Genomic DNA, 12,593 nt, shown 5'->3' on the forward strand with positions numbered 1-12,593 from the left:
ACAGTAAGTTCTCCTACTGGAAAGAAAAATTTAAGAGATTCAGAATATATCTTACAGAAAACATAAAAAGAGCTTGCTGTCTACTTGCCACTTCTCGTTTATAAGGGAATGCAAATGGCACTGCTCAGTCTTTGGTCCACATTCATGGTGCGCCATACCCCAAGAATTTATTACTGAGAAATTCAGACAGCCAAATCCTGATTACTTTATTATACTCTCACCCATGAAGTACTTTCTAAATAGGAAAACAGCCTTGAAAAAATCCTGTAATCCTTTTAAAAACTTACATTACTTAAGAATGCCACCTAGTGACTTTCACAGCACACAGTAGAGAACAACTAGTACAGCTCAGAGCCTGTGCTTCCAAAAGCAAGTGCTGTATGAAAACAACTGGACAAATGCACAAAGTTTTTAAAGTACTGTTGTGTCTTAACCCCAGCTGGTAAGTAAGTGCCATGCAGTCAGTCAGTCCCCAAACCACAGGGAGGAGGAGAATTGGAAAGAAAAGGTAAACTGTGTGGGTTTAGATAAGAACAGTGTAATAATCAAAACAAAGTAAAATATAAAATAATGAAAAGGAGAGGCAGACACACAGACAGAGGGGAATGAAATGCAAGGGAAATAAGTAATGCACAATTGCTCACTGCTTGCTAACTGATGCCCCGCCCATCCCCAAGCAGTGTTTAGCAGCCCCTGGCCAATTCCCTCCATTACTGAGCGCGATGTTCCATTGTATGGAATATCCCTTCGGCCAGTTCAGGTCAGCTGTCCTGGCTGTGCTCCCTCCCAGCTGCTTGTGCACCTGCTCACTGGCAGACCATGAGACACTGAAAAGTCTTCAACTCAGGGTAAGCACTGCTCAGCAACAACTAAAATGTCAGTGTGTTATCAATGCTATTCTCATACTGAATCCAAAATACAGCACCGTACCAGCTACTCAGAAGAAAATAAACTCTACTCCAGCTGAAACTAATATAAGAGTTTACTTTGTCAACAGGTAACTCTACCTTTCTGTGGTATCCTGAATGCTTCCTATAGCATCTGTAGATAGACATTCTTCTTGCTCTCCATTGCTATGGCAATTTGGTGATTTTTTAGAAGAACAAAGCGTTTCTGATGTCATGCTTCTTAAATTTATGTCTAGATTGTCATTCCTGGCTGTATTTCCCACAAGCAACAATACCTCCATGTCATCCTTTGATTTGAGAAAAAAACCAACAACAGAATTAGCATAAAATATATCACGTGTAAAAAAAGTATTGGAGATTATGATCAAGCTGTTAATCTGAGGCAAAACTTCATTTAAAAACTTCCAAGTAGTTTATGACATCATCACTGTTCCTTGTTCCTCTAGGAAAGCATTTAGCTAACTAAAAAAGATACTACAACCAATATAGTCCTTCAGGAGAAGCCTCCAAGGAGCTCAGAAGAAACCCAACAATAGAAATACAGCATGCAGGTAGCTACTCATATATTATGATTATGGCTGGAATGTCAAAGTTCAAGTGAAGTCTTTAGATGTCCTATCAATGTGTCACTAACAGAATTTTGGAAAACCCTATAATAGCATGCAAATACTGAACAAGAATTCTTACTAGGCTGAAATTAATGAATGCATTTACAGCAACTTACTTAGATGTCTTAAAAACAGCTAGTGTGAACCAAGCATCAGAAAGTATAGTCAGAAATACGTGAACAGAATTCTCACTTTTGAGGAGAGAGGGTTTTCAGATTCTTCTGCCAAAGGCAGATTCTGTCCTTGATCCATTTCTTCCTCATCTGGGGCAGCAAGTTTTTGTACTACTGGAGATTCTTTTTCGCTGTCTGTTCTTTCTAGGTTTGGTCTAGTTCTTGAAGACGCGATCTTTCCCAATTGTCCTGATTTCAGAGCACTCAGCTTACCTTCTTGGGAGGTAAATTTTTCAGCACTGGTGAATTTAAAGCAAACAAACAAAAACAAAAACAGATAAAACCACATTTGACTTCGGCTGGGAGGGAAAATAAGCACTTCTGCATTTAAGTTTTGAATCAACACTCGTACATGAGACTAATAGATTGCTTTGTTTAAGATCAATAGAATTTTATTTTAAAATACATTTCTCATTTATGGTTAACTTCGGAGCAGGAATAACAAATGTCTTTGTCAAGACATTTTTAACATAAAAAACAAGTTGGGTTGCTAACCATACCAACATCAAAGTATTGGCAGTCTAACACACACTTAAGATCTTATTTTAAGAAGAGCAGCAGTAAAATAGAAGAGCACATAGGGGGATCAATGAAAGTCAAGTCTCTTACATTTCACAAAATTTATATGTTACGTGTGTGATTGCTACTTAAGCAAATACAGACCCAGTAATAAAAAACCTTGGTCAAGAAGAGCTATGAGCTCATACAGATCAAGTATGTACCAGATAAACAATGGCAAGGAGTGCAGCTAAAAAAAATGTGCTCTGAAAACACTGGAAGAAGCTGTTTTGGAGGCACTGGAAATGAAATACTGTAGAAAGACAAAAGACAAGGAGCAGAGGAACTGACATTTGCAAAAGTGTCTCATTATGCACAGACAAAAGCTATTCAAATGTAATTTTGCTAAACTCAAACCTCACCTGCTTTGTTCAGACAATAAATTTTCAGAAATAGAGGGCACCTGAGGCACCTCTTGCTGTTCCTGTTCCTCTTTGCTCAACACATCTGCTTGACACAATACAGCTTCATTTTCACCCTTAAATTTACAGCAAAAGAAGCATGAAGAAAAATAGAAGTATGTAAGCTTCTAAAACAGACATGTATTTTACATACAAAAATAGAAACTATGCTATTTTCCCAATTGGAATAAAAGTAGGAATCATGTTATCATAGGTCAATTTATATGCAAAAAGGAACAGAAGTCTTCATAGTCCTGGGATACCTAGAGTTAAGCTCTTCAATACTGCATGCACCCAAACACTATGGGAAACACTTGTCTATTTAACATTCAATCAAATCCCTAATACATCAAGCACTGTGGAAACAAAATACTTCAGCAAACGGAAAACCTTTGAAAACTGGACACCGCAGAGGGCAGCACAGACACACCCAAGCCACAATAACATAACCTCAAGATCCAGAAGGCCTAATAAGCTTTACGTCTGTATTTGCCACATTGGTTCCACACAGAAGCCACTCAAACATATCCTTCACCACTTCAGGCCTATGACAGCTTTATTAGTAAAGAGGAGCATCAGACTGGATGATGAAAATCTTCTACAGATTCGCCCAGTACAGAGCGGATGCCTGTGCATGGTTCACAGGCCACAGGTCTAGAGCAGCCAAGACTGAACCACAAGGTACTATCTCAGCTAGGAGTGAGCTGATTGTGACACTGAAGGGAGATGAGAGATGAATGCACAACACAAGTACTTTACACAGGCTAAAGAATAAGACCAGCTATAACCATTCCAACATGAGTCACTCCTGCAAAGTTTACCTGTACTCCAAATCTAAGGCAAGTCAATGCAGACATCCCTACATCCATGATATGATTCATGTACAACCCACAAAAAGGTTACAGAGAACGCATCACACTGTAAACGGCTTTTGAGGATTTTCACAACTTTTACAGTCCCTAGTAAAGTATCTGTGGGGATACACAGTATCAGTTACTTGTATGAAGTAGAGAAGTACGAGGTACTGTAGTGATGAAGCCAGTTAAAGCTTATCAAATTAAAAAAACCTTTTTTTCATAAAAATGGCTGTCCTCTGCCTTCACTTGAGACATTATACTATATTGGTCAACACAGACTTGATTAATCCAGTCAGGAAAGGTGAAATGAGCAAAAAAAGCTAATTTTTATGCATTTTTATTCTTGAGTTTATTTTAAATGTGCATAATTTTTTCCTATCATGCAATCCAATCAAAATCAGATCCTTTGTAAAAAAAATAATTAATACTTTAAGTTGTAGACCTCACTGATTTCATACCTATACTACCTCAGCTTACCAAGGTTTGGGAATTTTTTTTCATCTAATATATTGTCTCAGCCTCAGGCAACGCAACTTCCATCTTTTCATTTAACTTCATAAAACTGAGCACGCACTTTGAACTAACATTGAAGGCAAAGCCTTACTCTTACTAAAGCTTACCATGACAGCATTGTCAAACTCATCTTTTTGCTCTGCTTCAGGCTTTTTCTTCCTCTCATTTTCTGATATTTGTAACTCCTTCTTTCCAATAGCTCTTACCAAGTTTGGTTTGTACCTCTTTTTCCGTGCCAGCTGGATAGGTGGAAGAGGTGCTTGTTGACATTCTTCTTGAGTGCTGTTTTTGCTATCAAGGCAAAGTTAAGACAGAAAAAATAATCCAAAACTTAATACAAATGCATAGTACAAAAACAAACACAGGTCCATTAGTATTACATGCAAAAAACACTTGAGTTTTTAAGCGAAATCTTGTAAACAAAAAGCTCTGCTGAGTTTAAGTTACAAACAACAATTTGTTCCAGCAAAAATTTCAAACTAACAGTCTTTTGAATATTTCACAATAGAATTAACTAATTCACTAAAGTTAGCTTATTGACTACCTACTGCTATAAAACTGAAGCAATTTTCACATTGTTTCTCTGATAAGCAAACTAGTATTTCCCTGCTTACATGAAATGAATCCAGTCTTTCAGATGATGAAACAGTTGTAAAGAGAATGCTCATTAATTTCATTCTTAGCATAGAAGCTACCGAAATTTTAGTCTCACTAGTGTTGGAACTATGAGAATGGAAATTTTGTGCAGTATTTTCACTAGAGTATATTTACCAGATGGCAATCCACTAGCACGAGGACTTCCTTGTAAAACACTTTCATTGTTACAGTCAAGAATAAAAAGTAGCTAAGCCCTTACGCTGCATTAGTAGTTGAGATGTCATCTTGGTTAACTTCAGGTAGACTGAACTGCATTTCACCATCCTCTGATCTTGAAAATGTTTTTGGGGACTTAGAACTCGGCCTCTCAGAAACCTCCTGAGAGCAAAACGACTTCTCCTTTCCCAAGGATTCTAGTGGGTTTAAGACTTCACATTTTCCTGCTTTCTGAAAAATGTAAACACAAGAACCAGAACAAGTTGTAATAATAAACCAAAATGAGACTTTATTATGTCTATGAAGTTTGGTACTTACCACTCTCTGAAAAACTCAAGATTGAGTTTTTTGCGCTCTCCTACAAAACTCCTAAGTAACTGCTCACTAATGATTTCCTACTCTTTCAAGGACAAATACACACTTTTTTAGTTAAGACAAAATAGCTCGAAATCGCTATTTCTTCTGTGCCATCTTCTATTAATACTTCTTCTTTCTTCACTGTCAACTATAATGCCACTTTGGGTCAGAAAGACATCTGGACACATAGCAAGAGATACAGTCATCTTTTTCTCTTCACATACGACCAAGTGAAAAGTACACAAGTTTTAATACAGAAAATTTCAGCTTTTGAAAAAATTATTTCAAGAAGTTATTAAATTCATATTTTTTTTTAATCATCAGTATTTCATTTCACAAAACCAAAAGCTCAAATATAACTAAAGTTAAAAAAAAAAAAAAGCCTTACATCTGCGTCAGGAGGGATGCTACATTCACTATCACACTGTGTCAAACTTTCTTCCTTGTTGGTATCTTTCTGTGATGCACCTTTATTATTTATATCCAGCACTTCCTTTCTAGTAGTTGTTGTTCTTACATTTGGCTTTGGTCTCTGGAATCGACTCCTCAGTAGCCGAGCTGATGATACAACAGTTTTCTCCTCTTCCTTCTGAGGATGAGATTCCCTACAAAAACAAACAAAAGCACAGTCAAAGGCATGGGACAATATGGCATACTTGTATGCAGCTCTCAGAGCAATAACAATGTTAGTGACAGGAAAAAAGATCCAATAAAAACACAGTGATCATCACCAAAAGCCTGTGTATCTTATAAGTAGGTAAGCAAAGGTAAGTTAACTGCAGCTTCCAGTTGAGGCCTGCAAGGCAAGTTGAGACATTTTAACATGATATATACATTTTACAAATGCCTTTGTCTAATCACGTTTAAAGCTACCCAGTAGACTTACAGAACACCTGTGGTTGACTACTTTTTTTAAGAGACACTTGAATTGAAAACCAGACCCTGTACTCAAGGATTTATATAAGCACACTGGGATGCACTGTGGAGACCAACATGGAGAAGACAATCATAGGGACCAAGCATCAGAAAAACTCATTTATTTGAAAATTAGGCCCATAGTCCAAAGATCAAATTAACATCCAACAGCATGTAAATTTAATGCTTTCAAGCCCTTGGGGGTTTTGTTAGTTAAAGTCTAGTATTGTCTTGATTAAACATCTCTTTATATATATAAAACTTGTTTGTAATGCTGGAGTTGAATGTAAAATGGTAAAATACCTAGAGATACTGATGGCTTTGAACCATTCCTTCTCTCCATTTAAGTAGAATAACCTTACCCTGCGTTGGAATCTGAAACCTCTTTCAAGACATCTGACAATCCCTTTTCACTTCCATAGCTTTCTGCTTCTGAGGACTTTTCTTGGAAACACTGTCTTGTATTTATTGAGTTCATCTTAGAATCTGTAGAAACAACTTCTAATGTCACACTGGATGGCTGAGTGTCTTCATGAACTGTTAAATCCTAAAACAAATAAAAGTTCCACTCATAAGATGAAATACTTGCTCAATCTCTCTTTCAGAAGAGCAGAAGGAACATGAGAAATTTTTTATGTTTCCTACAGAAACACTAAAATTTCTCTTGCTTCTTTTGCATCCAACTAATATCAGTGTCTACTATAAAGTAAGTTATTTCTCTTTATACTTTATTTTTTAAGTGGTTCATCTTCCAAGACATTTTTTCTTTGCATTTCTCTTTTCAGATCTGGTATCATAATATGACAAAGTGAGATATATTCAATTTTCATGTATGCTCATTTTGACTAGGGTAGAGTTAGCTTTCTTCACAGTGTCATGTATGGGGCTGTGTTTTGGGTTTGTGCTGCACACAGGATTGATAATATAGAGATGTTTTAGTTATTGCTGAGCAGGGCTTACACAGAGCCAAGGCCTTTTCTGCTTTTCATACTGACAAACTGGAGAAGAAACTGGGGGGGCACAGAAGGATGGGAAGAGACACAGTCAGGACAGGAGACCTCAACTGAACAAAAGGATATTCCATACAACACACGGCTTAGTATATAAAGTGGGGGGAAATGGCTTTTGTCTTCCTAAGTAACCATTATGTGTGATGAAGCCCAGCTTTCCTGGGGATGGCTGAACACCTGCCTGTTCATGGGAAGTAGTAAAAGAATTTCTGCTGATGCTCTGCACATGAGTATAGCTTCTGCTTTCCCTATTAAATCTTACATCCAGCACTCAGGGGTTTATCTCAGCCCATTTTCTGGCTTTTACCCTTCCAATTCTGTCCCCAGTGCTGCTAGTGGGGCAGTGAGCAAGAGAGCTGGTACTTGGTTGCTGACTGGGGTTAAACCTGACACCATGGAAAACAGAACCCAAGTGCAAAAATGAGGAAATTTTATGACAATGAAGATTATTCTGAAATAATAAATAAAGCATGCAAAGCCTATCCTTACAAATTATGTGGTATGTACCTAGGCTTTGTTACCAAGGCTTCTACTAAGGACCCAGCAAAACAGTGTGCATAAGCAACTGCTCAAGAAACTTACACTTTTGAGGGAGGGATCATTGTTTTCATCTTGATGACGTATCACACCTTTTTCTGCTTCTCCACCTTCAGCTGTCTCCTCTTCAGGATCTTTTTCATCTATCAGTTCTTTTTGCCTTGCAACAGTTCTTCCTAGATTTGGTTTTGGTCTCTGTATTCTACCTCTCTTTAGAGGTGTTGGATTCAACATGCTCTGTTTGCCATCTTCTTTTAAACCAGCTGTTTCGTTAGACCTGGAAAAACATATATACATGAAGTAGATACCACACCTGAAAGTGGGAGAAAATTTGGAGAAGTGATTTTTTTTCCCCATTTTTTTAAACAGTTAGTAACACTTACCTAAATGGTATTACTAGCGTCTTGAAAGAATAAAATTAGAAGTGTATCTACTAGGGACTGAGAGTTTAAACATATGTTTGCCCTGTTATTTTTCTCTTTCCATTGGTGACAGGGTACCGCACTAGAGAGACCTTCTTTTGGCCCATAATGGACCTCTCTATATTCCTATCTAGTCTAGAGGCAGACAGACCTAATTAATAAAGAGTTTTAAAAAATTTGCAAATGTTCAGACTTTTTCTTCAGTGTATTCAGAAAATACATAAATAACTTTGTTATCTCACTAAGGTAAAAATATCAGTAGTGCACTACTAGAACTGTCAGATTCTTCTATGCCTTTTTACACTGAGAATCAAGTTACAGAGCAGATTAATGAAAGAAATAACTGAAAATATTTTTCTGGCAGATTGTCAAACCCAGTTTATCTCCATCCATCCTCTTAACTATCTCCCTTTAAAAACAAAAGTTTGAGGCTTTGATTTTTTTATTTCTGTTCTTGGTTGAGGTTGGTTGGGGGATTTTTTGGGGAGGTATTTGGGGGACAGTTGGCTTTTTTTAGTATTTATTTTTTACAATCTCTTCTGTAAAACATGTTATTCCTTTTACACTACAGCTGCCACTTCTGTATTGGCACGTTGAAGAAAAATGCAACACGTAATAAATATGTGCATTAAATGGCCCACATATTGGATTTTTTTCTTCCTTTTATTTGATGCCTAACACTTAACTACACCTTAAGAACACTTACTCCTGTTTAAATACTTAAGCACTGAAAAGGATGCATTTTAGTATTAAAAGCCAGTAGCTAAGGCTTGTTTTAGTTTTCAAGGGACTAAGCTTTCAGGGCTTTTTGCATTTACCATGACTGACTTATAATTTAAAAGCACCACTTTAAAACCAGAAGTGTTTAATTTATGTTTCCTAAGTGAAGATTCCTATTTTGCCCTCAATTTCTGTCTCACTGCAGAAGTTTCTGCAAAAACTTCTCCAACTACCACACTGTAAAATACCACCAGAAGTGACAGGAATGGTAAATTGCAAGACAGCAGCACTTATCTTCTTACTTATCTCATACTTACTGAGACATTGTCTCCAGGACTTTGTCATCTTTTTCTGCAGCATCTTCACTGGTAACATCAGATCTATTACCTTGGTCATTATTCTGAATAGAAACAGAACATTATGACATGAACTACCTTAGGTTTATAAAATACAGCATCACCTAACTGACCAAGTAACTGTTCATAAGAGGAGACAAAATAGATTGCTTATGACACATATACAATTACAGGGTACATTTCACAGTCAGACAGGTGCAGTAAAAGCTAGATCAAACACCTAAAGTTGTATTTGCTGCAGGACATGAAAGATTATTGGTATCTACTGTGTGTTTAACAACCTCTCAGCATAGCTGAGGTTACCACACTGTCACTGAAAGCAAGTTAAGTAAGTGGCTAATTCCTGATTATATTCAGGAGCAAAAAAGTAAAGAAAAAAACCAAAAAGATAACATTACTGCTGCATCCAGCAGATTTTCATCTAACACATTATCTTCAGTTACATTACTTTATTAAATACCTTCTCAGTTTCCCCCTTAGGCTGTAGATGGGACATTTTATCATTTCCTGCATCTTTTTCAGGCTCTTCTTTCCTTCCAGATGCTCTTGTGACATTAGGTTTAAATCTCTGTCGATATCCTCTAACTATTGGCTTTGCAATGGAAGTTTTTTCAGGTTCTCTGCACAAAGGATCCACAACAGTGACATTCATTCCATAATATTCAAGCCTATCTAACATACAATATCTTGCACAGATTTTTTTACTGGAATTGTGTTGTCTTCAGAAAGATTTGGCCAAACTTAGGCAAGTTGCTTCACACAAGAAACAAGATTTGTTTAGTCTTACAACATGTGAAAATTCAATTTATCTATGTGTTAAAAAGAGATTAATTTATCACACAGGGGAGGAACCTAGACTACATGCCATAGCTGCTTCTGCAAGCATCAGAAGCAGAGCCATTACCTGATAACTGAGGCTGGGAGGAAAGCAAAGCCATAGTTATCACTTTTCCTCTCTCAAATTACAGGCATTGTTGGTACTTCATAAAGCAGTGCTTTCCTCAACTTTCCACAAAAGATGTACATATTTTCTACCAAAGTACCATCTGGTATCATCAAAACAAAAATGCTCAAGTCAATTTTGAGATTTATATTAAAGCTTCACAGTCATTGCTATCTTTTATTAAGAGAACTATACGGAACAAGTTAACAATTACAGTCAGTTAATTCCAGGAAAGTGGAAAAATTATCTCAATACTTACTCAGATGCAGTATCCAAATCCCTGTTCTCTACTTCCGTGGCTTCATTTCTGTTTCTCCTACTGTCCTCTTCAGAGCACTGGAATCGAGGCAAAAATATTACTCTTTGACAAGTGCAGACATGTCAGTAGCAGTTCTCAAAATGTTACTTAGAAGACTGTCGCTGGTCCATAGTATCAACATTGAGCAAAACAGATGCAGCATCAAGAACAACATACTAAGTAACATTCCTCTTTCTGACCTTTTCACCAGCATTTGCAAGGGTTGGAGGGGAAGTTTTCGCTTCTGTTTTGTCTTGTGTTGCTGTCTCCCTCCTTCCAGATGATCTCACTAAATTGGGTTTAGGTCTTTGCAAGCGCCTTCTGTCTGCTGACTTCTCAGTTTTCCTTAAGATACAAAAGAATGTGGTATGCATTATTACCAACAAGAGACTTAAAGTCTTACATGGTTCAAGATGTACTTGAAGAGCATCACAGACTGCATGGGTCAAGACACTGCATGCAGCAAGATAATTGACAGAAAAAAACCCATTGCATGTTTCTGATATTAAAAGACATGCTACAGTGTTATGAAAACAGCATCAAAAAAGCTTTAGCAACTTTGCTGGCTTTCAGTGGAATCTACTTAAAAACAGTTGAAGGAAGCATTTCCTGCTGTTAAATAAATAGGAATATTTCTTCTCCTAGGGATTCACGATTCACGTGAATTCCCTTTTATATAGAAACAACATAAATCTGCCCTATATACAATGTTTCGCATCTGCCTCTCCTGTTCCCCCATCCCCTTTCAAAGCTATCTCAGTCATGGAAAAACAAACTTCTTTCAAATACCTTGTCCTACAGACAACATCCACATGTTACTGAAGAATGGGGTACATACATCACTCTCTGTGTCCTTAACCACTGCAGTGGATTGTCCTGGGATTCACACACTGACACAGCCCTGTATCTTATCAACAATCCTCAGATTACGAACTACTACCTTTTCTTATATTCTCCCCAGAACAGGACAAATAAAGCTTTTGACAGTCTTCATCGTAAGAATGAGCTGCCATGCCAAAAAGGAAAGACGGAAGCATGAAAATCAACTCAGCTTTAACTAGTATCCCATCTCTAAATCACCCTCAAAAAACTCTATCATGAAATAAGAAGTCAATGATCATGCAAAAATGGAAACTTTAGGCACAGACTTCTTTAAACACCATTTCTCACCATAAGAAACAGTCACCAAAATCAACTTCATAAAGGAGTACAGACAAGACAGAGACATTCTGGAGTATTTTGTATCTTAGAGGCTTGCACCAAGTTTTGAAGAGGAACAGTTTCCAAAAAAGAAAGAATTACACTACACACATAAAATCTGAAGTACAACTTATTAGTGTACAGCTAATAAGCTCTGATGGACAACTACAAATGTCAGAGAATTCAGTGAGCCCCTTCTATTAAAAAAAACAAAAATCAAATTTCACAGCCAAGCTGTAGATTTTCACATTTACCCACAATGTGACAGGATTTCTTCATTCTCTTGCTCTTGCTGGTTGTAGTAAGACTAGTTTGTTTTTTTTCAAAGTTTAGCCTAGTCTTTATCCCTGTTCCTGTCTACCATTTAGATCATAGCTAATGCACTGCTACTCAGTAATCAAAAACTTCACTGAATATGGAAAACAAATTATCATGATCCCCTGACTGATTCAACCTGCTATGGTCAATTGGAATTATATCCAAATTGAGTAGATACAGGTTTAGTTCAAGTGCCACTGAAAAGTAAAATAATTCTACTTACATGATTTCAGACTGTGAACCACCCTCTGATGCACTCTGCTTTTCATCTGTTTTTTGTGAGTGATGTGTACCTTCGTCCTGAGGAAGAAAAGAAATGTAGAAAAGAAACAATAAATACAGATGATCTTTTACTGTAATGTAAAGAAAAGCAAAAACAAGATTCCCACAATGGCTGAGGGTGGAAGCGTCTGCTAGAGGGCTCCTAGTCCAATCCCTTGATCAAGTGTAGTGGGTTAACCTGGGCCAGATGCCAGGTACTTATCAAAACTGCTCACTCACTCCTCTCTGCAGCTGGACAGAGGAGAGAAAATTTAACACAGGGTTCATAGCTTGAGATAAGGACCAGGAGAGAGATCACTCACTAAATACCATCATGGGTAAAACAGGTTCAGCTTAGAGATATGAAGTAAATTTATTGCTAACAAAATCAGAACAAGATAATGAGAAGTAAAATAACCTTAAAA

The 12,593-nt window shown here is 37.1% G+C and overlaps 1 protein-coding gene across 1 annotated transcript in view; it reads right to left on the reverse strand.

Moving 5' to 3' along the window:
• BDP1 (B double prime 1, subunit of RNA polymerase III transcription initiation factor IIIB) overlaps positions 1–12,593 on the reverse strand; it is a 47,908-nt gene that overhangs the window by 23,301 nt on the left and 12,014 nt on the right. The window contains exons 12-24 of the mRNA XM_017735367.1: positions 12,131–12,207; positions 10,590–10,734; positions 10,351–10,427; positions 9,609–9,768; positions 9,110–9,192; positions 7,696–7,927; positions 6,466–6,650; positions 5,577–5,793; positions 4,875–5,062; positions 4,126–4,309; positions 2,610–2,725; positions 1,709–1,928; positions 1,008–1,195 (exon numbers count right to left, since the gene is read on the reverse strand). Coding sequence (XP_017590856.1) covers positions 1,008–1,195; positions 1,709–1,928; positions 2,610–2,725; positions 4,126–4,309; positions 4,875–5,062; positions 5,577–5,793; positions 6,466–6,650; positions 7,696–7,927; positions 9,110–9,192; positions 9,609–9,768; positions 10,351–10,427; positions 10,590–10,734; positions 12,131–12,207 — 2,072 coding nt within the window. The remainder of the gene's footprint in view (positions 1–1,007; positions 1,196–1,708; positions 1,929–2,609; positions 2,726–4,125; positions 4,310–4,874; positions 5,063–5,576; positions 5,794–6,465; positions 6,651–7,695; positions 7,928–9,109; positions 9,193–9,608; positions 9,769–10,350; positions 10,428–10,589; positions 10,735–12,130; positions 12,208–12,593) is intronic.

The sequence above is a fragment of the Corvus brachyrhynchos genome, unplaced genomic scaffold (genome assembly GCF_000691975.1).
Source record: "Corvus brachyrhynchos isolate BGI_N302 unplaced genomic scaffold, ASM69197v1 scaffold22, whole genome shotgun sequence".
Classification (NCBI taxonomy): Eukaryota; Metazoa; Chordata; class Aves; order Passeriformes; family Corvidae; genus Corvus; species Corvus brachyrhynchos.